Consider the following 26,607-nt stretch of genomic DNA (forward strand, 5'->3'; position numbering starts at 1 on the left):
GCCTCCTTTTTCCTCTGCAGCTTAGCCCTAGTGGAGGGAGACCTTTGTTTCGTACAGCCGTCTGTTCAAGCCTTGGCCACTAGGGGATGCACTGGTTAAACATTATCTCCACCTTGCTGGCTGGCTTACAATCTTATCTTAAAAATGCTAGTTTTATATCTTGTACAAAAATACCAGTTTCATTCATTTTGAAATAATTGTATTTATTCTCACATTTGACTTACATGGAACTACATTTTCTTTGAATCTAATAAATAATTTTCTAATGATCTATGTTGTCCCAGGATGAAGGAGCCACTTGAAATGAGTTCCATGTCAATGGAGGTATGTAAGCAGAAGCTGGACAAGCAGTTGACAGAGACAATTTGGAAAGAGAATGACGCTTTATCTCTAAATATTTTCATGTTCATTTTCTGAGAACAAGGACATTATCTTACATAACCAGAGTACAACGACCAATACTGTTATCTCAAGCCGCAACCTGAGAGCCACGTCATGCCCACCATCTCTTTTGCAGGGTCTGGGGGCTAGGAGTGTTTTTAAATAATTGAGAACTATTTAACGTGAAAATTACATGAAATTCAAATTTCAGTGTTTATAAATTAAGTTTTTCAGAGCACACCATGCTCATTTGTTTGTTCACTCTCTGTGGCTGCTTTTGATACAAAGACAGAGTGGGGTAGTCCTGATAGAGACTTCTAAGGTGTTCTTATGGCTTGGTCCACAGACCCAAAAATATTTACTCCTTGGCTCTTTACAAAGAAAGTTTGCATACCCATGATTTAATCTACAAACTTTATTCAAATCTTGCCAACTGTCTTATGAATGTCTTTATTAGATCTTCTATCCAACCCTGTTACTTAACTTCTATGGGCCTCATTCTCCACCTTTGTGAAATTAAGATGATGGCCCCTTCCCATTAGGTTTTTGTGAAGATTAAATGAGTTGATTCAATAAATCTCTTGAGACAATGTTTGGCATATAATAAGCACATACTAAGTGTTGGCTATAGTTGTCACCTCAGTTTTTGTTTACTTTTCATTTTTTTAAAAAAAAGAGAGAGAGGAAATTCTGCACCTCCTCAGAGTAGGGGGCACACTTTCTTGGGTTGTTTACATAACTTCACCATTGATTGGGGTGTCGTAACTCTCACCCTTGCTTGGAGTGTCATAATTCTCACCCTTGCTGGGGGTGTCATAACTCTAGGGAACTGGTGCCATGCTATCAAGGACTGCAGAGTCCACTGCATAAGTTTCATACACTTTGGGAAGTTTCTTTTCTAATTCTCAGTGGTTAACGCCCTCCTCAACGGATTTTCTGTGAATTTGCATTACGTTCTTTTTTTGTTAGTTTGAGGAAGACTGGCCCTGAGCTAACATCCACGCCCATCTTCCTCTACTTTATATGTAGGACGCCTGCCACAGCATGGCTTGACAAGTGGTGCATATGTCCACACCCAGGATCCGAACCAGCGAACCCCAGGCCGTTGAAGCAGAATGTGTGAACTTAACCGCTGTGCCACTGGGCTGGCCCCTGCAATATGTTCTTGATGTAGTTCAAGCAATATTTGAAGTTTCAGTGGAAGCTTTTGAATCTCACTTCCAAGGTGTAGATTGTTACATGGTAAACATGCTTGCTCAGGCTGATGCCTTTTTATTAGAACTGTATGCTCTTTATTCTGTTGATTTTCTTCACGTGTCTTAAATATGTCCTTATTTTTCTCCTTCAAGCCTTTCTAAGTAAACGGCATCAATGAGTTTCTTCAAATCAACTTCTGATTCATAGTCTAGGTAATCTCTATTTGCTGATCTACTCTTTTTGTCTAATTTCAAGTTACCCTCATGTAATGTTTCTAGAAAGAACAGGCTTTAGTTCAGTTTCAGATACTTTGACTGGCTCTCCTTATCACTGACATCTTGTTTCATTCATGGATTCAAGTCCTAAAACATTTTTTTTTCTGTCTCTTCAGTTCCTGCACTCTCCCATTGGGAAGCTTCTTGGGAAAGTAGTTTTAGCTTTCCTGAAAATTAGTGTTTTCATGCAGACCATCCACGATTCCCCTCAGAAGTTGTTCTATATGCTTCTGAGAAGCTTTTACGATGTTTTTGGCATCAGTCACTAGGCAGCGACAGGATTTTGATGCATCTTTGAGTGGTTTGTCCATCCTTGAAGTGCAGCCATCATCACTCCATGAAATGAAAGCTTGGGGGGGGGTCTCACTTTTCTGTTCCTTTTGGAGAAGGTCTATCGTATCCTCAAATGAAGACGTGAACCTGCTCAGATATTTTCTTAGTGTTGCCAAACTCCTTGTGTGCAATTCAGAGGACTGGCCTCCAGTTCAGGCGACTTGAGGGCTCCATCGCCTTGTGTTTTCAGTCTAATCCTCTCACGGACTTCACGATATTCTCCAACCAGAGCAGAAAATCTCTTAGGAGCTCTTTTTCTCTCCTTTAAGTATGTTGGCTCTTTTCTGTAACAACGATCAGGGCAGCATGCCCCAGAATCTCCCAGAGAGACCCAAAGAGACTGCCTTGTCTCAAGCATTCATACAGCACCGTCGGAGCACCAGAGAGTGCCTCCAGAACCAGCTGGGAAGACGTTTTTATAACCATCCTCACACCCTCCATGACTCCAAAGAGACTGCTTTCTGTCTCTGGTTGTCAGTATCCTGAGGGCCACAACTGACCACAAGGAACCCTGTAGAGTGTCCCCTCTCCAGCCCAAACAAATGCCTCTCAAACAGGACAGGCCACGAGTGCACTGGGGGCCAGGATCTATAAAACAGTGCTCTCTCATTTGGCTTGGCTCATCACACACAGAGAAAGTGATATTATTTGTCCAGTGCATTTGCACAAGTGGAAAACACTCCGGGAGCCAGAGGAGGCCAGCCTCGAGCTCTGATCACTCTAGTTCTGACCTGGTACTGCAGGAAACCAAAGAGACCAAAGCAGTGTCATGCTATCACGCGTTCTCCACCACAGAGCAGGTCAGTGTGCAATGGTGGGCATGCTGCAGCAGGAGACTCTTGTGCTCACAGCCCTGGGTGAGGCTCATTCTCCTGAGTTCAAGTTTCCTTCAGCAGCAGGGAAGCCTGACCTTGCCTACAAAGGTCACGGGGATCTCCCTCTCCTGAGGCCTCCCCCCTGGTTTGTGTTTGGTCTATCGGGGGAAGGGGACACCGTGGGGGCAGGAGCAGAGCACTGAAGGGCCTCCACAAAGGTAACAGCCCCGGATTTCAATATCAGAATGGCAATGTCTTAAGAGTTCATGGATTTTCTGTAGGGCCAATTTTCCCCCTTTCAACCTATGTATTCCTGGATCAAGGAGACTCTCCTCCACTGTTGACTTTGTGACCCAGGCACCTTTCATTATGTGACCCTGCCATCTTCAGCTCATGGCTCAAGGTTGTCCTGCAACTGGTCTCCAGTCCATGGAGTCAAATAACTGTAGTTGCCTCTGCAGGGGGAGCAGGTCCTTCTTTCGACTGAATTTGCCATCATTTACTCCTTTAAACAACATCTCATTCTCCTAGTATCTCGCCTGGGAGTCTACCGTGAGAGACTTGCCCCTAGTACCTTTACCAGAAGGAAATGAGAAAACCATGAGCGGAGGCTGGTCTGGGGTCCTGGAAGGTGCCAGGTTCAGGCCACAGATGCCCCTGTGGAGGTTTGAGGTGGGGAGGTGGCCAAATGCCTGGTGAAGTGAGAGTTGTTTCTTTGTCTATCATTCATTCGTTTAAGAAGAAAACAGCTCTTTCAAAGTTTATAATCTGTTTCTAAAGAATTCAGCCATTGTAGGGGAGAAAAAGAAGCTAGAGAGGATTTTAATCTGGGCTCTTTGATTTGCAAGTGATAGAAACAAAGCTGGCAGTAGGCTAAGCCAGTGTAGGATATTGCCGTAGCTCACAACATGGCGAGGCAGTAGGACCCCTGCAGCCCTGGGGTTGTCAGTAGGCTCTGAGTCACTGCCCAGGAGCTCCTCTATCAGTCCCCACTCCCAGAGTCTGAAAGAGGCCTCTGGGTGTTGATGGGCAGCGTTCACTCTCTCAGGTTTCTCCTTGTGGTGGAAGCATGGCTGCCACCATCTCTTTCCCCACCAGCTGGGGTAAAGCCGAGCAACGTTTGCTAATAAGGTATCTGTCCGATGAATGGGTGAATGATCCCTGTTGCACATGAGGCTCAGTTTCTGCACTAAGGGAGCATTGCTTCTTGTCTCTTCAGCATCTCTCACCTATGATCACGCCCAGTTATTGTCATCACTAGCATGACCCCAATCCCTGACCTTACCAAGTTATTTGTCCATGATACAGATTTGTGGGCCCCAGCTCAGACCTATTGAATCAGAGTCTCTAGGAAGAAGGGCCTAGAAACCTTCATTTGGAGTCAACACCTCTAGGGCCACTGAGTTAGTCGGTCTTATTCTTATCTTACTTTTTTCAGGGGTCAAGGTCTTTATGATGTCTGTTGTTGCTCATGCTGAATGCTCTGTTTGGAATGCCCTTTGGAGAGTCTTCACGTGGAAAATAAATTCCTTTTCTTCATCTCAGGTCAGCTGTCACTTCCTCTGTGGAACATTCACCACTGTCCTTTGTTCTCTGTTCTCCCTGCCCACCACATACTCAACACACCCCACCTTTCCCCTCTGAGCACCCTTCGCTCTCTATATATCTGGCACGAACTTAATATATTGCATCATCTATATATTTCCCTCACCCACCATCTCAGAATGAGTTCCTCAAAGAGATTAATGTCGTTTTTAACCCTGAGAACTGGCCTGGACCTGCTTAGTGTGCGCTTAATAAAATAACCCTTGAATAAATCTGGTTTAAAACTTACCAACCTCATGCTTAGTAAATTAAATATTACTTAATACACTGTTCTTTATGCTTTCTCTATGCAGGGATTTCTATCTTTTAAAAAAAGCAACTAATTAATTTTAAGTATTCAATTTTACCACCACATGGAAAGCCTGAGAGAACAGCCAGGTACATTTCAGGGCAACCTGACCGATTATTCTCATTTCTTTTAGAATCAATTATGCCATGTTAAATGGTCTACAGTACACAAACAACATTAAATGAAGATTTTATGTGCATTTATGTTGACTTCTTCCTTGTTTTATCTGGGCAGTAATTTTGTAGGGAACATGAAGATTTTGTACAAGTTTCTACATGGTGGGTTTTCTTCCCCATATAAATTATAATAAATAATCTACCCACCAGAGATTGCATAATTGTCCTGGACATCCCAAAATCTATCCCTGAGCTTAAAACAACCACCACAACAACCTAACCTCCATAGAGTCTCTTTTACAACCCCATTACTACCGAATCATTATCATGAGATTTCACTGTATTCACAGCGTGCCATCGCATCAAGCCAGGGCGTGTTTATCATGCTGAAGGGCGTGTTGTGATTATATAAATTAATCCGGAATACATAATTTGCCAAGCCTGATTTATTTTTTGGAGTTCTGCCAAGAGGAAAGTGTTCATGAGTTGAGAGAAGTGCGTGCACTTCTTTTTCTGAGCCTCTTAATTGATCCATTGAAATAACAAAAGCCTCTCATGTCTTCGTCTGTTTATGTGCTTCCGTCAAGCTTTTCGAAGCGCTTTCCACACGCAAAGCCATCCTTGCGTTTGTCCCCAAGCTCAGGTGAGGATGGAACCAACTTTTGCAGAAAGAGAAAGAAAAACAAAACACCAGAGCTGTTCAAAGTCTCTCAAGCACTCAAGGAAGTAAGTTTAGAACTGATAAAAACAAGAGTAAAACTCTTCCTTCGGTTATTAATTTATGGGTTGTGGCTTTACTCACAGCAGTAAAACAAAAGTCTGATTTGGAGACTGTCCAAGATTAAAGGGACAGAAATTAATTTTACAGGGAAGCTGCAAGTTTCAATTCTCAAGCAAGTGTCTGAGACCCTCTTGTCATCTGACTAAATGACCATCTTTCTAGGCCTTTATTTCTCTTACAGTAGATTTTACTGCTCTGACTTTGATCCTTCCTTCTACAGATGGGAAATATCTTAAGAAATATTTGCGTGAGTCCCTATTGACAATTGATGAGGGCCCAAGTGGCCTGCAAAACTCTGTGTCATCTGGTCATATTTTCTTGATCACTTTTTGTGTTGGGCCAAAAATGTTTTATTTTTTTTCTGAGTTACCACTGAAAAATTTCCCAACGAAGTTTTCGCCATAGAGAATGCTTTTTTAGTGAGCTATCTCTCTTCCCACCTCAAAATATAGACTCAACTAACATAGAAGCATGGAGAACTCAAGAAGTATGACAAATCTAATGTAATTTTACAAAGATGGTGTGGGCTGGCTTGATGGTAAAAGGGGATGAGTCTGAATTAGTGAAAAAAATTAATTACACTTTAAAATAGGCTTTTATCACTTTAAATATGGAAAGTATTTCCCTTATCCCATTTTATAACAAAATTAAAACAAAAAACAAAAATATCCTGCTCCTGTTGGTAACAACTATTGTGGGTCCTGTTCTTTTAACTGAGCGGCGTCTTCAATGGAATCTGAGAACACCCTACAACGGGCCCTGTTTCACTACTGGCAGATATTTATCCTGTGTCTAAATCTTATTTTATTTAAGTCCTGAATTTAGTACCATGTAATAATTTGCACGTCCATTAATTAGCTATTACAGAACTCTGTTTCCACAATGTGCAAATTAGGCGCTCCTTATTGCTAGATTACGTACATGAAAATTCTCTTCTGGGTATTTTGACTAAGTTGTTCTTTAGGAGAAAAAAAAGGTGCTTAGTAAATTGCTCAGAACATTAAGGGTGAATTTATAGATCAAATCTGCTATTGTCTTATGCTTCATGTTATAAATAGAAAATAATGAACATAGTGCTGAAAAAAATCAGATTTAATCGTTACAGAATATTTTTATGTATAGAGAGATCCTTAATATCACTTGATTTAGACGCTAAAAAATAAATTGATAAAAATATGTTTTAAACTAGTTTTATTTCAGGAGGGTGGAGGGAAGGGTGAAACAAGTGAAGGGGATTAAGAGGTATAAACTTCCAGACACACAATAAATGTCATGGGGACGTGATGCACAGCATAGGGATTATAGTCAACAACATTGTAATAACTTTGTATGATGACAGATGGTTACTAGACTTATCAGGGTGATCCCTCTGTAATGTATATAAATGTCAAATCACTATGTTGTACACCTGAAACGAATATAATATTGTATGTCAACTATACCTCAGTAGAGAATAAAGTTTTATTCCTGTTCAGTCTGTATTCATTTAAAAAATAATAACTACGATATCGTGAGTAGTCATTGTGTCCCAGGTGCTATCTTAAGTGCTGGCTAAGTATTATTTCATTTAATCCTCATGACTCTGAGGCAGGCACTCATGTCATGCCCAAATCACTGAATGGAGGCATGGAGACTTCAAGTATACAGCTCAAAAGACACTGGAAACTGCTTCCACACTGCAGGTGATGACCCATTAGAGGTTCAAGAAACCAATTTTGGAAATCATTATCAGCATAAAAAAAATTAAACAGAGTAAGACAGAATAGAACAGAACATAATAGAAGAAAATAGCTCCAGGCATCACAGACAGGGAAAGTATCATTTCGCGAGACTCATGTTTAAATACACATGCACATATGTGTATGTTGTGGGGGAGGCGAAATCCTCTCTTCTTCTTTTGGTTCTTATGGTGGTTGAACAATTAAAATAACATAAGGCGGGTTAACGGGAGCAAATCAAATTTAACACGTATGCATGGGGAATTCACATAAGCATGAAAAATTCTAAAGACAGGCAAAATGAGGTATATATGTCATTCTGGACTAAAGAGAAGGAGGCAGGGGTCTGGGACTTCAAAGGGAAAGGAGGCAATTTACAGGAAGATGAAAAGAGTTAATGTTTGGTAAACAAGTGTTTGTTGGGCCATCTAGAGACAACGGGACACAGAGAGGACTTTGATCAAGTGCACCTTACTAGGTTCCTCTCTGTCTACCACACCGAGTTCATATCACACTATAGTTGTCTATGATGATAGCTCCTTCCTGGAACAGGTCCTCTATCTAAATTCTTTTTAGGCGATTAGGGGGAGAGATCAAAGTTTCTCCCTGAGTCTTTTGTTTATTAAAAACAATCAGCCTAAAATAACCCTCAAACCAAGGAGACACATTTTGAGGTGGCAAATTTTGCTGCCCGACAGTGTGAACTAATTCTTGATGTTAAAGTATGTTTCTCACTCTGGGTTGTGGTTTATAAAATATGAAATATTAACTATGCTGAAATCAAAAGCAGTAGTAATCTGATTCCAAAGGGCTGAACATTATAGGTTAATTTTTAAAAGCTATTTATGGTGACTATCATAGGATGGAAGATACATGTTGCCCCACAGCTAAATATCCTATTCTGTTTTTTAAAATTCATGTTAAAAAGAAAGAAACATTGTAAGATTAATCCCCCTTCTATCAGACTGAGGGAACTCACAACAAAAACATAATGTAAACACAAAATCTCATTTATTTTTGTCAGAAGCACAAAGGAGCTCACTCAGCACATGAACAATAAGCAAATCATACAATATTGAGAAAAAATGTCCCCATGAATACATACATGTATATTCTTAAGAGTAGCGATCAGGAGTTTAACGATAATGTAAGGTGGTTTTCTATAAAAAATGCTTTCTGGCAGGCTTTTGAGTGGGAACTGGACAGGCAAATCAATGGCACATACATCTATTACTCAGGTCATTGAACCCCATGGACTTGGAAGGCCTCGGAATTTACATTTTGTTTCATCATTGGCCTGTTCAACTTTTACATTTCATTAAATTTGGACCAGATTTGCAAACTAACTCAATTCTTCATCTGTCACACTCAGGACTGTGGGAGGCAAAGGGAGGAGAGGGCTGGATGTAAAACATGCATGGGGACCAATGGTAGGGTTTTCTAATAGTGTCCATTCATTTGTGCATTTCTTTCATGCTTTTCTTTCAGAGACATTAAAAAGTGTCAGGGTCCAAAGTTATACCTAAAGTTGGCTAGGTAGATCAGAAATTGCAAACGTCTTCTTTAAGCCTTCAAAAAAATTCACAATCCATGCAATTTGAAAATTATTTCAAGACATTGCCCGAGACACATTTCTTAGTCCAGCTTTTAATAACTCAGAACACTCTTTTTAAACATGTGACTGCTTCCAGCATCATCAGAAAATGCACACAATGAAAAGATGTCCAGTGGGCTATGGAAGCATCCAGTTCTGGATATCTTCTGTGCATAGCACAAGGTAGAATTGACACAACACGCTTCCAGCTTGCCTTTAAAGCTTTCCATATGTCTGGTTCTGAGGTGAAAAGATTAAAAATAGCAAGAGTCTGGAAGGGTGTGAAGACTCAAAATACATTGTTGGATCTCACACCACTGCTGGATCTCACACCACCTCCATTATCTCTGAGGAGACATAATGCTGCCCACAGGGATATTCAAGGGCACACTTCAAAACCAGCTAAGCGTAATGGAGTGTCTTCCCATCTCTTTCCTTCCTGTCCCATGCTGAATTCTCACAGAAGTAAAAAAGAAATTCAATGGGGTTCAACGCTCACAATGTTAACTTAGAAAGACCTCCTCCTGGCATGAAGGGAGCTTGTTCCAAGATATTCTCTTGGATTCTAAAACCTTTGACAATTAAATCAGAGAAGAAGCTTGGAGAATAAACAAGGGAGCAGAGTCTCCTTGGTCTCAGTTTACCATGACTAGGACAACCTCTCAGGTCCTAATCCCACATTTCATTCCCTTTTGAAAAGTAAATTCACCTTAGCTGATAAGCCTGCTTTTGTGTTCTGGTTGTGAAAAGATGTTTTTTAAAGTATGATAGTTAATACTATTGAATACGGTTTTACCTGCCAAAATGTATCCCATGAAAAATACCATGAAACCTGAGGCAAATAGCGCAGGGTGGGGTGAAGGCGCTGTTAAGTTTTAATACTTTCTTTCCTGTCAGAGAGCAAAATATCCAAACATAAAGTGACAAATGGGATTGGCTTAGAATACTGCCTCTCCACCATTCAGAAAGTCAACCTACAGTAGGCAAAGGCAACATTTCAAAGTGCAGAACATCTGGCCACATGTGTGGCACATCCCTGTTGTACAGCAAGAAGCAGATCAACATTCAGGAACACTGCACTCAGAGAAATAAAACATAAAAGTTATCAGGGGTGCAGGGAGAACAAAGTACATGTAAACATTTCAATGAATTCTATTTGCACTGGAAAAGGTATTCAACTCTTAACATATTTCCAGGGCTATATTTAACGCTTGACAGATTGGTTGTATATGGCCATTCTTCCTGCTTCTGATGCTACATTTATGTATATTTACTGCATATCAATCCTAAATCTAAATGAAAACTGATGTTCAACGTAAAATGTACACCCTTAAGGAAGAGAAGTGTAGGAGCTTGCCAAGGGTGGGGCAGCTGCTGCCTAGTAGTGGATCTTGCACATTTCATCCAAATTCTTAAGCCTGCTCGTGTGGGTTAGACAGCAGGTAACTAGGTCCTTCGGCAGGGATCGGCAGACAAAGAGAAAACGCCTCCCAGTGCTCTAGAGAAATGGACAGAAATTTGTGGGGGCATCTTTGACATGGTGCAGGAATTAGAAATTCTGGAAATACAGAGGCTGAGACTGGAAATTGGATTTACTGAGTTACTTCATATCCCACAATGCAAACTCTGTTGTTTTTCAAAAAATAAGATAAAAATGTGTTCTATCTTTAAGTGTAGCAAATCTAAAAGTGTTTCCACCAGGAAAAAAAAAAACTGGACATACTTCTGAATTGGCATGACTACATGAGATTAAAATTTATAATACAAGAGGAGGAATCTTTTTCTTAGTCCTGTAGATATGGATTAGCTATATTACATAAAGTTCTCTACTGTAACATAATAATAATGAGTCACAACTAAGCCCTAGGTATGAGTGTTAAGATACATTAAGAAAATCTACTCCTTTTCCTTGTTGGTTTATAGTATTTGGAATTAAATGAGAAAAATATAGTATTTAAATAACATTCACATCAATACTTCTTAAGGATTTATCATAAAGTCATAATTTGTTTTTAATTCTAGGTTATGGTTATAGTTAGGACGCATAAAAATACTCTGCTTTGTTTAATGTTCCTAGATGTCTAGTACAGATTAAGTCCTATTAACATAAAGTGGGACATCTATATACTTTTCATTATCCTAAAATTCTAATATCCTGAAAATTATTAGGAATTAGAAAGATAATAGGATAAAATTGAAAAATAGAGTACTCACAATATGTAGGGTTTAAAGATTTTTTTTAAAGATTCTTTTTTATTTTTCCTTTTTCTCCCCAAAGTCCCCCCGTACATAGTTGTGTAGTTTTAGATGTGGTCCTTCTAGTTGTGGCATGTGGGATGCCACCTCAGCATGGCCTGATGAGCGGTGCCATGTCCGCACCCAGGATCTGAACCAGCAAAACCCTGGGCCGAGGAAGTGGAGCGAGCAAACTTAACCACTCGCCACGGGGCCGGCCCCAGGGTTTAAAGATTTTTAACATTTCTTTAAGAGGATTTGTCCTTCATTTTCAAGTTCTAAGAGATTGATATCTGAGTATGAAATTTCCAGCAACTATGGCGTAGTTCTCGGGGAGAATAGGTCACTGCAATGAGACCCTTCCTTTTGGTATTGGCAGCTTTTGGACGCTCAGCACTTGCCCCAATTTATGAAGGCTCCAGTCTACACAGCAGTAGATTATGGAATTTGTTTCTCTTCTAATAAAATTGAAGCAATAATAGCATCACACAATTATACATTAAGGTGACTTTAAAGTACACAGAAATATAACTATTTATGCCATGTAGTTATGAGAATAATATTCCTAAGAAACTTTAAATCTTGAATACTCAACTTCTGTCAAACACTTTGAAGCACAGAACTATATTAAGAAAGCACGTGGCATTCAATTTCTGACATTTCATCCCCGAAGAAGGCAAAGCACAACAATAACACATCTCTGAAATGCAAATTCCATTAAATGCAAATTTCCAGAAGACAAGGTCAATCGGGAAACACGTTTTAAAATTCAACAAGTTCTCTTTTTAAATTAGTATGCTCAGTATATAATTTTCAAACATAATCTGAAGTGATTTTCCAGTGTTTGTTCATAGTCTAATATTTTCTCCTTCATTAAAATATATTCACTGTTTCATTTTCTGTTTTCTGATTTTCATGTTTATTGGCTTAAAATATCTAACTTTATAGAAATATCTTTCCTCTCCACATTTCCACATATGAAGTCAATCTTACTTAAATCTCATAATAAGGATATCATCAGGAATAACATTCCCTTATGTTTGAGCTTAAAGTAAATCTGAAGAGCTCAAAAGAGAGAAATTTTGAACCCTCCCAAGCACAGAGTTGAGAATTAGCACAACTTCCTTCAAACGATTTGTCAAGTCAATACTGTAACTGGATACAGGGAGAGAGAGTCAGCCCAAGAACAAGGTACTATTCGTTGACTTTCTAACTCCGCCTGGGCACAAACAGACGCAGAACGACGTTGTCCCAGGAGAACTGGTAGACGCTGAGGGTCTCACACTGAGCTTGAAAAGGGAACTACCTGCTTTCCGCCCACATAAACCTCCTCAATATTTCGGTCATCTCCTGAAAAAGGAAATCAAGGAATCATTTATAAAGTGCTTTTGTGTCAATATGTATTTTATTTGCCACTGGGAGCGATTTAAAAACAAAAACTACTTCTAAGAGAGAAAATACAAAAAGCTCTCTCTTCTCTTTCAGATTGCTTATAATCTAGACAGGGAGAAATGTGCAACAGACGATGTTCCACCTAATCTGAGGATTAGCGTCGGAATTCTGCACCTAAGGCAGAAATCACATAAAGGTGAACGGACCCCCTGTTGCTGTCCTTCCAGCCGACGTGCACGGTTTGCATTTCCAGCCCCCATAGTAAAGGAAATACTTATCTTTACACCTAGAATCACACTCAGCATGGTGAGATGAAGGGCCTGCTAGAACTGAGCTCAAGAAATACCAGGTGTCTCTCCCATCTCAAGTTCACTTAGGACTCGGAGTTCACTCAACTGCAGTGAGAGGCAGGGTAGAACCTTCCGGACTATTTATTTCTCTCTCTCAGTGAACTGAATTGAATGTACGTTAAAAAATGTGTGTGGTGAGACTCCCCCACATACTTATCACAAATACAACGTGGTAGGGCAGACTGGAAGGTACAGAATGAGAGAAAGAGGAAAGGACACAATGACGTCTTTCTTTTGGTCTACCGTTCCTCGGTTTAGGATTTACGTTGTAGAGGAGCATGCGCATTTCAAATAGTGCCTTTATTGTGCCATAAACGGGCTTGATGCCGGGGAATGTTAAAAAAAAAAAAAAAACAGAATGAATCAAAGCAAACGATCACACATAGGGTTTAACATATGGTACAATAAATACAGAGAACCATACCCAAGAAAGAGATAAAGAAAGATTTTATTTAGCATTGACACGTGTGTCTACCCACCTAGATAGAGGAACTTCTGGATAACGGCCTAAAATGCAAAATAAAGGTCACAATAAGAAAGAATATTTTGTGCATTTAGAAAAGTAAATTCACAGCCAATAGTGGTTGGCAAAGCCCAGAAATATAAATTTACTTCTCAATGGCAAAATTTACTTCTATTTATGAAAAAGAAATGGTCTTTTGCTTAAAAAAAAAAAACTACTGGCTGTTAACAAATGTTTATCCATTACCTGAAAGTTCTTGGTATATAACCTTGAATTCTTCAGAGGAAAAGTGTTACATAAATTAAAGAAACTGATTTAATAAAATAATTCAAATCTTTCAAAATATTTATATTTCTTATAAGAAAAATGACTGGATGAATGGGACACAGCCCTATTCCCAAAAATTTATGTTAAAGAAGGAGTAAAATAAATAACATGAAAATAACAAATGGTACCAAGTTCAAATAATCCAGCATCTTTCTTCTAAAGACCTTAATATGTTATATTTAGTATCACATTATCTCATAAGTGGATCGATCTATAAATGGTAATAGTTTTTTAAGAAAAATTCAATATCTTATAAAGAATTGTTATTAAAGTAAGAAGCACCAGTTTATTTTATACAGAAAACATTCTATAATAAGAGAAACAAAGGAATAAATCTCATTTTCTTATAATTAAGAAAATCAATGTAGCATTATGGTCAAGAGCTCCACTCTGGAAGTCAGAAAGTCCTGGACTGGAATCCAGACTCTGTCTACTAATTACTAATTACTAGCCATGAGTCCTTAGGTAGATCATTTAATCTCCCTGAAGCCTCACTGCCCCGTAAGTTACATAGCAATATTAACAGCACCTACCTCTCGTAAGAGTTCTGATGATTAAACAAAAATGATGCATTAAAGTACTTAATTCCAGGCCACCTAGCACATAGTAAGTATGTTCAATAAGTGCTAACTATATTATGGCTTCTTTTAGCTAAATGCATTCAAACATACAAATATAATCAAAATACAAATACTTTGTTAATACCATTATTGTTAACATTGTTGCATGAGATTGTAATAATTTAAAAGGATCTAGCTTCCCTTTTAAAGATTCTCCTGCATTCCATTAAAACGTTTCAGCCTTTATTTTTTTTCTACAGGGAAGCTATGATGACCACTTCATGAAATAAATGCCTTTGATTACCTTTCTTTTACTTACCTCAGAAATATCACCAACAAAATCCCCACAAAACAGGTCAATGGGGGAGTCAGATGCTTTGGGGTTGATCAGGAGGGCATCAAATTCCTTGCCCACCTCAAAGTTTCCAATCTCTTTATCCAGCCCCAGGGCTGCAGGGTGGAATAAATTAATCAACAGTCAGTATTTCAAGCCATCAGACTGTGCAAATGTCCCAGTTTGCAAGCATGGAATCTGCAACATGTTACTACAAAAAAATTAGTATCTCAATAGTGAAGCAGAAAAGCTCTCTCAATGCAATAGGTCACAAGACTTGGATTTACAGAAGGCAGAGCAAGCACAGGGAAAGCAAAATCTGAGAATGAAAACAGTTCCCTTCATCACCATGATCCTGATTCTGAGGGTGCCTCTATTTCAGCTCTATCAGTCCAGCTGGTCCAAGATTTTCATTCATCTCTCTAAGAAACATGACGACTGACATAATATCTTTCTTCTTTTTCCCTCCTAAGCACCCCCTACAACATCCCAACTCCTTTTCCTTACCTTTTTTTGTTCTATGAACTAGCTGACAAGATCTATTTTCTTGGCAGTGAAATGAACCACGAATAAATAAAAAATTATTATCCTTTTGCATATTTGCCAACGCAGGCATATCCATCAGAAGTTCCTTAGTTTAAATCTTTTGAACAGAAAAAATTAACTTCTGAAAGTAAATAATCCTTTTAGCTCAAGAGTCCGAATGCTTTTGAAAGCAGACCAATTTCTTTGTAACCTCATAGATTTTCTGGTTGCCGGAGAAGAATGATTTTCTAAAATAGGGCATAGGTCAATAACGACTGCTGGCTCGATCCACCTCATAGCTAGAATTCATGTTCCATGAACATTAGATGCTGAGGAAGAACATCTCTCATTTTTATGACTTAGTTTCAGAAGATGGGGAAGTTGGCTTCCCTAGTCAGTAAAGATGCTGAATTCAAAGCTTCTTAAAACCTGTAATCTGAGTCACTGAGGGGACATTGAGGTACCAAATGGAAGCATGCATTAAAGGAAGGTCAACTGGAATGCAACATTATTTATTTGAATTTTTACATGTGTTTGCGGTAGTCTGTCACGGTCAGGCTATAGCCCGATGTGAAAATATTGGATCATATATCCATGTTAGACAATATCTGGTACATTATATTTCTACATATGAACATACAGAAGTCTTTTGGCAATTCTCTAAGCACTGACATAGAAATCCCACTTGTTCTTAAAAGGCTATTTAAAGGGCAATTCTTTTATGCTCAGAAAAGAAAAAGGCTAAAGAATTCTTAGAGCAAGACAGGAGCGCAAAAATAATTAGAAATGTTAAAAGCAGTTAGGTGAGTTCTATTAATTGCATGGGGAAGGACTAAATGCAATAGAAAATCACTGGAAATTCTCTCCTCCTTCACCAATTACACTTTACTTCTTTAGCCCCTGACAAAGAACATGACAAGTATGAGTTTTTAATGACTGTATTCAACATAAAATTGTTGTGTGCTTAATAGGCCAGAAAACCAGGTTCATTCACCAGTCTTTGAATGATATACATAAACCGGGCTATTTTTTAAAACCTGGAGAGTTCAGGCGTGAATGAAACAGAAAAGACACAATTGCTTTCAGTGAATTTGTAAATTGATCTCAGTTCAGATTATTGCAAGGAGGCCTAGCTGAGCTGCTAAGTGACTCAAATGCAGTTCAGGAAATGTAGCGTTGCTGCCTTTGGAGCAAAGGCCTCCGGGAAGGTGATTTACACACATCTTGCTCTTGAGAGCAATGGAAAGGCCGTGGCAAGCTGGGAAGATGCCCCACTTTATACAGAAAGCCACTCATCTCATTTCACTCAGACTCTCGTAGAGACACAAGCTAAGGAGAAGAAATTCCATAACAGTAAACCCAGCAGCCCAGAAAATAGATTAGAAAGCCATTACAGCAAAGTAGAAATGATTTGGTAAGCAACCCATGCCGGCTTGATCAGACACAGGATCCTGATGAAGCAACTCACAGAGAGCCTAAAATAAAAAAAGCATTATTTAAATAGAACTCGTTTGCACCATGGAAATAAGATGGCAGGTCAACGACTCCAACTTAGATACACAAGTACACTGGGGTTGGGGTGGGGAACGTGACACTCATCAAAAGAACGGGTGATTTACAACTTGTAACTTCAGAAAATGAAATCTTAAGACTTAGGGAAACTGAAAGAGCACGACCTCTACTTGTTTTCCCTGAAATATTCTTTATGGCATTCATCATAGCCCAGCATATTCCGAGAAGAGCCAGCAAGTTTCTCTTCCCAGGATACTCTTGGCCTGCATCACCTTCTGTTTCTGAGACCCAGGGTATCTATCATAAATGTCTATCTCTATGCTTTATTGCTCACTAGCTATCTAAGGTTGCATGCTGTGTTCACTATCATCCATCCAGATTATGGTATAATACTAAAGTGACTGAAAGCAATACAATTACCATTTTCTATTTTTTACATAAAAATACAGTGACGTGAGAACTGGAAAAAGCTGATGAACAATGTTTTCATATCAACCAACTATATTTTTATATCTTTCTCCTTTTAATGAGGCTTGGGTAATTAGCATACTTAATTATGTAAACAAAATTCCTAGTCTAATCTGAGATTTATACAGGAAGGTATCACAGGGGAAGGATAAGAGCCTGCATTCTGGCATTAGATTTTCTGGATTCAAATCATGGTACTATATAGCTTGACAGTGGTGTAAGCCTTGTTGAGGTACCTTGTTGGTAAAGTGGAATTAATAACAGTGGTTGTAAGGATTAAATAACAACATACTTAAAGCATGTTGCATAGTGCCTATCACCTGGTAAGACCTCTGTAAGTCTTGGCTATTATTTTTACTACTATTATTATTATCACTCAGGCCAATAGAGAGCATGTCATTTGACTCAATGGAAAAACTGATTATTTTAAAGAACACATATGCATGTGGTCAATGGAAATATCCACTAAAACAATAATATATGGGGCTGGTCCGGTGGTGCAGCAGTTAAGTTCGCACGTTCTGCTTCGGCAGCCTGGGGTTCGCCAGTTCGGATCCCCGGTGCGGAAATGGCACCGCTTGGCAAGCCATGCTGTGGTAGTCGTCCCACATATAAACTAGAGAAAGATGGGCACGGATGTTAGCTCAGGGCCAGTCTTTCTCAGCAAAAAGAGGAGGATTGGCAGTGGATGTTAACTTAGGGCTAATCTTCCTCAAAAAAAAAATTAATATGATAATTGTGTATCTATTATCTCTTCTGCCAAAGACAGGGAACTTGCCGAAAGAATGATGCGTCCACCACATGCTTGAGCATGTACTTTACATGCGAAGTTTGGGGTATGCTATGTCGTGGATATTGGGTGCCTGCTGATGCCATAACATGTGCCTTCATACGGTATCTAAGGACTCAGATTGGCACAGTTGTAACACTGTTCGAGAGAGAAATAAAATGGTCATTACCTTGGCTGCCTCCAAGAGTAGCAAGTCTGAAAACCTCCTTGAGGGTGAGGCTTTTCGCATTTACGTTGCTGATTAAAAGGATATTGGAAACCATCACTGCTCTTCTGATTGCATCAAGCATGGAAGATGAATAACCCCCAGCTACATCTATGGTAGATAAAACAAAGCCAAAGGAGGAACCTTACGAGAGAAATGGAATATTAGGAAGACAAGGTTGGGTTTTTCGTTTGTTTTCAGTGACAGATATTCAGTCCTTAATATATTTTCTTAAAGAAGATCTTATTTATAAACACAGAATAGATAACAGACTAACATTTAAAGGAACTTAAAACTTAAAATCAATTTAAGTTAGTATCAGTTAGTATCAAATGTACACTTGTATTAATTTCCTAAGGCTGCTGCAGCAAATTACCACATATTTGGGGATTTAAAACAGCAGAAATTTATTCTTCCACAGTTTTGGAGGGCAGAAGTCTTACATCAAAGTGTTGGCAGGGCCACTAATCCCTGCAAAGGCCCTAGGGAAGAATCTTTCCTTGTTTCTTCCAGCTTCTAGTGGCTCCTGGTGTGCCTTGGCTTGTGGCTGCATAACTCCAATATCTGCGTCCATTGTCAAATGACCTTCTTCCCTATGTGTCTTTATGTGTCTCTGATTTTTTGTCTCTTATAAGGACATTTATCATCAGATTTAGGGCTCACCCTAATTCAGAATGATTTTGTCTTGAGATCCTTACCTTAATTACATCTGCAAAGACCTTTATTTCAAATAAGGTCCCATTTAAAACTTCCAGGTAGACATCTTTTTGGGCGGGGGCGAGGAGAAGGCACAGTTCAACCCAATACAAAGCCTGGATGGTTCACAAAGTTAAGAGAAGAAACTTACCTCTGAATATTCCCTAAACTCTCACAGAAATTGGTCAAATATGCCTTCATAGTTATAAAGATAATTTAGATAACATAACATGAGACTTAAAAGAAATTCACAGTTCTATGCTCTAAAAACTTGTCCTAAATCTATTCTAATTCAGATGAGAACTTTGGGAATTAAAAAGCCACTTCTTTATGATAATTTTCAGGAAAGCTTTTAGAATGAATTTATGTATTCTGGAAAACTAGTGTAATAAATGAGCAATGCTGATGTAGACAACTTTATATGTTGCTTGGCATAATTAGATGAGGATTAAGATTTTCAGTGACTTAAATAAAGTCCCTAATCATAATTATATTGGAATACTACCTTTGGCAAGAACACTTGTGGGAGTTATTAAATGAGTTTGTATAAATAAATGTCAAGTGAGTTAGCATGTTTTATTAGAGGAAAAGTACATCTATAGCTTAAAATACACTTTGTTGTTTGTTATTCCTTCTGTCATTTCAAGATAGACATATATAATTCTTAGTGCCTATATATATTGCCAAGTTTAAAAGTAATAACCTATTAAGTACTAATTCTAGATTGCAGTTCGATTTTATGTTCAACCGTCTGCCATGTCCTTAGATAAACTTGTATGGAATTTTTTTAGAAAATACTTTTCTTTAGCCAGAATAGTATTGCCAAAGGATCATCCACTTCCTTGACAAGTTTTAATTACATCTACTTAAGCTATTAGTCCATTTTAGTAACCATCCATTCAACCTTCATTTTACCATGGCATCAAACTAAGATCAAAATAAATAAGATTTGGGAATAATGCACATTAGCTTTGAAATACTTTGTCTACTGATTCTTTCTTTATTGCTAGAAAAAAGAAAATGTTAAATGTAAAGGCAGAATAAAAATGCTATCACTGTGTAATATGGAAACATGTAAAGATGGAATATATATTTCAAAATATGTGTATAAAGACTGGAAGGAAACATGGAGAAAACAAGAGCAAAGCCATTAGGATGGTGTGAATATGGACAATTTAAAAGCCTGCAGTTATAAAAGCGGGTACAGAAAGTAGTCTTTTCCTCAATATCTAATCAAAACTGTCCTTACAGAAAGGATAAAGATAGGTTAGGGGAAACATTATGCAATTTATTGAGAAAATCTCGAGAGCTGTTTTTTTATGTTGCTGACTTATAGGATGATTTAATGATCCTATATTCTCCTGGTTGTTATGTTAATGAAGTAACTTCCAATAAAGGAACAAGACCTGTGGATCAAAGAATGGACTGTGGAGCACACGAACCATGGTATTTAACGAGCACCATTTGTGTAAGAGTCAAGCTTTTCTTCCATGGATTTCTATTGCGAGAGGAACTTCCAGATCCCCCCCTGCCTGGTGAACTCAGGGCCTTCCTCCTCCCTCTGCAACACATTTAATGCAGGTGGAATCCTTACTTTGTCATATAGCAAGAGGCAGTGTGATGGGGTGGAAAGAGAAATAATGAGCCTTCACTTTTTACTGACCTGGTTTTAACCTGAGATCTGGAACTTCTTTGCTTTGTTGACCTTTGGTCATTTACTTAGTACCTGTGAACCTCAATTTTCTCAGAAAATAGAAATAACATCACCTGTCTTAACAGTTGCTGATAAAATCCAATTAAATAACACAAGTGCCGGGGAATGAGGACCAAAGGGTGGAACTTGCATAAGGGAATGGTAAAGGGAGGAAAGTGGATGCATTTTCTCAGAAAATCTATTCCCAACCCCTGCCACTCTACCATCTTGATAAAGAATGGTACCATCACTTGCTTGCCACAGTCAATCAAAGGACTCTATTATTTACAAGAAGACTCTGAAGAAACCACACAAGAGAAAAAACTTGAGCCAGAGGCAATGGAAAGATAAAAGGAAATGATTTTACATGTGTGTGTCCATTTCTTATGCATTCTTTCATCTATCGACAACCATTTACTGAGCATCTTCTATGTGCTTGATTTATTTAAGCACTCATAAATAAAACTTATGAGCTCCACGTGAGCTAAATATCTAGTGGAGGAGAAAGAAACAAATATTAACTATAAATTGTGTTCAGTTCGTATAGAGAAAATGGAGGTGGAAAGGCCATTTGGACAGGATGTCCAGAGAAGATTTCTTTAAGGCGATGACATTTAAACTAAGACAGGAATGAGAATTCAGCCATGTAAGGAGAGGCATAAAGGGCACTCCAGGGAGAGCAACAGAATACACAAAGGTCTTTTGGAAGATGGGAATGTGATTCATAGAGGAGATTAAAAGACGGCCAGCGTAGGGAGAAGAGAGTAGTGTGAGATGAGGCTGGGAGGTAGATGGGTATCAAACCGTGCAGAGCTTTGAGGGCCTTGTAATGAGCTCTGCATATTCAAAATCCCACTGAAGGGTAGTAGGCGGGAAAGGTTGAAACAGTCAGATCTTCACTGTGATTCTTCTGAAAGGAGAAGACTGTGGATAGGAAGAGTCCAAGATGGATATGAGCCTGATTAGAAAGCTGGTGCAGGAGTTCAGGCAAGACACGATGGCAGCTTGGATCAAGTGGTGGTGGTTGATATGGGAAAAGAGGATGGATTCCAGATATATTCAGGATTCATGAGGTTGGACATTGTACTGGCTTAGACATGGGGGAGAAGGTGAGGCAAAAGAAGGTCCCAAAGACAAGGATCGCATTTCAACTTTGAGAAACTGAAAACCGTGGAAAGCAGAGCCATTTAAGAGAATGAGGCTTAAATGTGTTTTGGGATATAAGCAAGTTTGGGGGTTCTATGAGGAGGGGTCAAAAAGGAAGGAGAAAGAAAGCAATTGAAAATGAAGGTTTGGAATTCAAAGGAAGAGTCTGGGCTGGATACAAAAACCTGTGAGTCATCTGCAGATGTGTAATCATGTGAAGCCAAGGTTGTGGATGATGTCTCCTAAGAAGAAAGTGGAAAGTGAAAAGAGGAGAGAGGCTAGGACTGAGCCTGAACAAAGCTTTTGAATGTCCAGGGAGAGGAGAAAGGACCCCAGAGAAGAGAAAGAAGGGCTGACAAGACAGGCAGAAGGAAATCCAGAACAGTGTTGTTTCACTGTATCCAAGATAAGATTGTTTGGACAAAGGAGAGAGTGGTCAATTATGGCAAATACTACTCATAAGTGCAGTGTGTTAAGGGCAGAATGGTGGCCTTTGGGGTTGGCGGCAAAAGAGACCACAATGGTAAAAGCCCGGGGGAGAAAGGACAAGGATAGTTACCCTGGAGAGTCGGGCGGGAGCCAGACTGAAGGGGTGGAGGAATGGAAAGTGGTGGCAGTGGGGTTCCCACTCTGAAGAAGTTTTGCTGTGAAGTGGAGCAGAGAGATGGGGCAACAGTCAGAGACGGGTGTCTGACTAAGAGGGAAGTTTCATATCTTTGCTGAAAAGATCAGAAGATACTAGAGAATGTTTCTGTGCTGATAGGAATGATCCAGTGGGGAGGAGATAATGATGATGCAAGAGAGTCAGTGGCCAAAGGAATTGCTGAGATACTGAGAGAGGGAGAGAATACAGAACACAATGCATGGTATTTTGATTTTTGCCTTTGATTGGAGAAGAGAATTTTTGTTTTTTAGCTGTAGCGGGAAAAAGAAAACACACAAGCAGATGCAGGAAGGTGTGTAAATTTGTTTGGGGGGAAGGTGAGGGAAGGGTTTCTGATTGTTTCTATTTTCTAAATGACTTATGAGACGAGGCCATCAGCGGGAAGTGAGGAGACGATGAGTTGGAGTAGAAAGTTTAGAAAGAAATGAGAAAAGGCTGTCTTGGAACATGGGGACATGTGCCCATTAGAGAAACGTAATTGTCTACTTGGGTAGTGCTGAGGGCCATTTGGGATTTGAAAGCAAAATTTGAAATGAAACCTCACTAGAGAATTTTTTTCCAGCAACTTCCAGCTGCTCAGCTGTAGACACTGAGAAGGGGAATAGTTGAAATAACCAAGGTTTGGGTTTTTGCAAAGTGAATACAAAGAAAACAAGAAGAACATGAGACATGAGGACATTCCCAAGGGAATGATTATAGTGATGTACTCTGGCATCCCAGATGGGTAAATGAGAAAGAGAATAATGGAATTTGAGAAGGCACGGCATCGCTGGACTGGAGGCTACAAGTTGATCAAAGAGCTGTTGCTTTGGGAGTGATGGAACAAGTAAGTTAGAAGGATAAGAAATTGTCACTAGAACGTGGGACACTGGCTCCATGTATGTTGTTTGTTTTAATGAATTCATAGGTCTTGTTGATGTAAACTTGTACCATATTTTTATCTTTTCCTTCAGATCACTGTTTTTTGGCTATTTGCTATGTCCCTTTTTTCTGAGACAAGAGATTTTATATACTTATAATTTTGCTCCCACTTGCCAAATACATCTTCATCCTCTCTACCTTACACATAAACCACAACTTCTTGGTTTCTAGTAACAAAATCAGAAAACAGAAGAATTTTTAGTACTTGGAAAGTTCTTTTGCAGAGCATATATTATTTTAAAAATGTATGATAAAATATTGAAGACGTTCAAATGATATAAAGAATATGTAACACCGAAACTCAAAGCCCAATCCTCAGTTTTAAAAATAAATATCCTGTATTTAGGTCAAAGGAACTTCTTCCCAACCAGACGGGAACATCTTCTTGACATATGTTCTCATTGGCGGTTTTTTTTTTAATGTTTATATGTTTGTTGTTAGGACTTTTTTTGTTTTCTTCATAATTCAAATATTTTGCCACAATATGTTTAGTTAGGATTCAGTCTCGAACGGGGTAAGTCCTTTCAATATGATACACAATTCTTTCTTAAGCTCAGAAAAGCTCTGATTTCAAAGCTCTGATTATTGCTTCTGTTCCATTTGTTCTGGAACCTTGGTCAGGAAAATCCCATGTGTTGGCGCTATGCTTTCTGCCCCTCATGTGGATCCTTCTCAAACACTCACTGTGATCTTTGGTTAACCTTGTTCTCTGCATCTCTGATTTAATTTTCTGCAACAATAATTCTACTTGTCACAGCTTCCCACATGGTTTGTTTGCTGTTTTTTAATTGAGGTATAATTAGGATATCATAAAATGCACGGAACTCAGGTGTCCAGTTTGATGAATGCTAACAATTGTATATAGCCATTTAACTAGCTTTCAAAAAAAGATATTAAATCTTTCCATCACTCTAGAAAGTTCTCTCACACCCCTTTCCAGTCAATTCCCCTCCTCACCCTTTGGCAACCATTTTCTGACTTCTGTCACTGTAAGATACTCTGTTGTCCCTGGATTTCATACATGTGGAATCACACAGTGCTTGCTCTTTTGTGTCTGGCTTTTTTCGCTTAACAAACTATTTTTGAGATTTACTCATGTTTTGCAACATCAGTGGTTTGTTCCTTTTTTTTAATGCTGAGTAGTACTCCATTGAATATGCCACAACTTGCTTATCCATCCTCCTTTTGGCAGGTGTTTGGATTGTTTCCACTTTTGGGCTATTATGAATAAAGCCGCTGTAAGCATTCTTGTACAGCTCCTTTTGCAAACGTATGTGTTTATTTCTCTAGGGCAAATACCCCAAAGTGCAATTACTGGGCCATATATAGCTATATGTTTAACTTTATAAGAAATCGCCCAACAGTTCTCCAGAGTGTCTGTACCACTGACCCTCCCTCCAGCAGTGTATGAGCATTTACAGGCTTCTTATTCTATTTGTTTTTCCAGTTTTCTTCTTTCATTTTTAACACTTCCTTTTCCATCACAACTTGTGGTCTTTTCATAGTGCCATGTCTTCTTGTACTCCAAAGATGATGGCAATTTTCTGAAATTTTCTTCTGGATCCTGAAGTAGACCATTTTCAGAGATATGCTCATCCTCCTATTCTTGTTGATACTGCTTTCTCTTGTTTTGCAATATTTTCATTAAGCTTCATGTAAGTTTCTCCTTTCTAATACCTAAGTAAGGATCTGCCTCCACTTGTTAGAGACAGGGTGAACAAACTGCTCTTGGACCTCCTTTCTGTCCATAGCATGAGGTTAAACAATCTCCTAAAGTCTACAGGGGAAGGGCAAGTTGACATATGAAAGTCAGGTTTAAGAAATAGTGGAGCATAGGGTAACAACTGCAACAGAGACTATGTAAAATGCAATAAACGGTATTCTCCAAATTAGTAAGCGAATGCATCATATTTAATCAAACATTTGGTCAATACACCAATGTTGCTCTTTCCTTTTTAAGCCAATCTTTATTAACTAGTGCAATGTGCCAGGTATATGCTAACCACTTCGCATGCATTCTTTTCATTTAAGCCTCAAAACAAGCTTGTAAGATAGACATTGTTATAATTATTATTGTTATTGTTATAAAAATCAGGAAATGAAGCCTTAGAAAATTAAGGTGATTTTCTCAAGGTCTTACAGCTAATATGCGACAGAGCTTTCCCTAAATGTTTTAGGCCATCACTATATAACCGGAAGTCAAGAACTGAAAGTCATGTGATAAATTTAAATCATGGAGACCAAAATTCTAGAAAATCTGAAGGTAATACCTACCTGATTTTTGCATGTCTGCTAAATTTTTGATTAATTAACTATAGCGTGTAACAAAAACTCTTGGCCCTTTTTTCCTTATCCATTAAAGCTCTTCTGTGAAGTAGGATAACTGGTTTCCTGCCTTAATACCTGTGACTATCCCCAAGCATTACACGATCTCAATGGTTCAAGGCCTAAACTAGAATTTAAAAAAAATGTAATTCCTTTGATTCATGTAAAATTGGGGAAAGCCTAATCTAGCACACCTCTTTACAAATAAATCATTTTGTATTACTGTATGTCTTACCAATATAGCTTGGTATAAAGTTAATTGAAACAAGTTATCTGCAGAAAATGAGGAAAACCATCATTGTCAATATGCAAACATCTTGATAATCTTAAACAGGAAGACAAATGCACTCTGCTGTCCTGTACCCGTTTTGTAAAACTTTTTAGTTCATTCACACACAGCAATAAAGGAAAGTGCACAGTGGATATGCCTAGACATTTGGGCCTGGCGCACACTTTCAGAGTGAGCAGCACTACACACACACAGGACAAACAATTAACACGTACTGTGAAAAAAAGGAGACATCACTAATTTATCAGCCACCTAGAATGTCCTTCACCTAGCAAACACTAGACTGCCCGCGGGGATTGGAATCTCATTTTGTTAAACACTGCTTAAAAGCAAAGGAAGTTCTTAACTTATCTCAGAGTTCTCAGTGCTGGCACAGATTAAACCTGTGCTCACTAGGCAAGGTCAAGTAATTTTCTTTGAGACGGTATTTGTGATCACACAGTTATTGAAAACTGAAAACATACAAATCTAAACCATTAAAACCTAGCCAGAAGGACAAAACAAAAGGGGGAAAAAAATCAAGGACTTTTTAAAAAGAATCTCTAAAACCCTAGAGAAGGACTTATCCTTTATAGCCCACTCTCTCAACAGTATGGATAATGGCTTTC

At 38.8% G+C, this 26,607-nt stretch overlaps 1 protein-coding gene and 1 long non-coding RNA gene across 2 annotated transcripts in view; one reads left to right on the forward strand and one right to left on the reverse strand.

The window, feature by feature from the left end:
- LOC139078553 (uncharacterized) overlaps positions 1-5,699 on the forward strand; it is a 51,049-nt gene extending 45,350 nt beyond the window's left edge. The window contains exon 3 of the long non-coding RNA XR_011531565.1: positions 285-5,699. This is a non-coding gene — a long non-coding RNA (uncharacterized lncRNA). The remainder of the gene's footprint in view (positions 1-284) is intronic.
- A 2,805-nt stretch (positions 5,700-8,504) lies between these two features.
- The window catches only part of GDA (guanine deaminase), a 90,098-nt gene continuing 71,995 nt past the window's right edge, over positions 8,505-26,607 (reverse strand). The window contains exons 11-14 of the mRNA XM_008513573.2: positions 18,230-18,376; positions 14,751-14,881; positions 13,561-13,588; positions 8,505-12,689 (exon numbers count right to left, since the gene is read on the reverse strand). Of these exons, the coding sequence (XP_008511795.1) occupies positions 12,619-12,689; positions 13,561-13,588; positions 14,751-14,881; positions 18,230-18,376 (377 nt within the window). The 3' untranslated portion in view covers positions 8,505-12,618. The remainder of the gene's footprint in view (positions 12,690-13,560; positions 13,589-14,750; positions 14,882-18,229; positions 18,377-26,607) is intronic.

Source organism: Equus przewalskii, chromosome 22 (assembly GCF_037783145.1).
Source record: "Equus przewalskii isolate Varuska chromosome 22, EquPr2, whole genome shotgun sequence".
Taxonomy (NCBI): domain Eukaryota; kingdom Metazoa; phylum Chordata; class Mammalia; order Perissodactyla; family Equidae; genus Equus; species Equus przewalskii.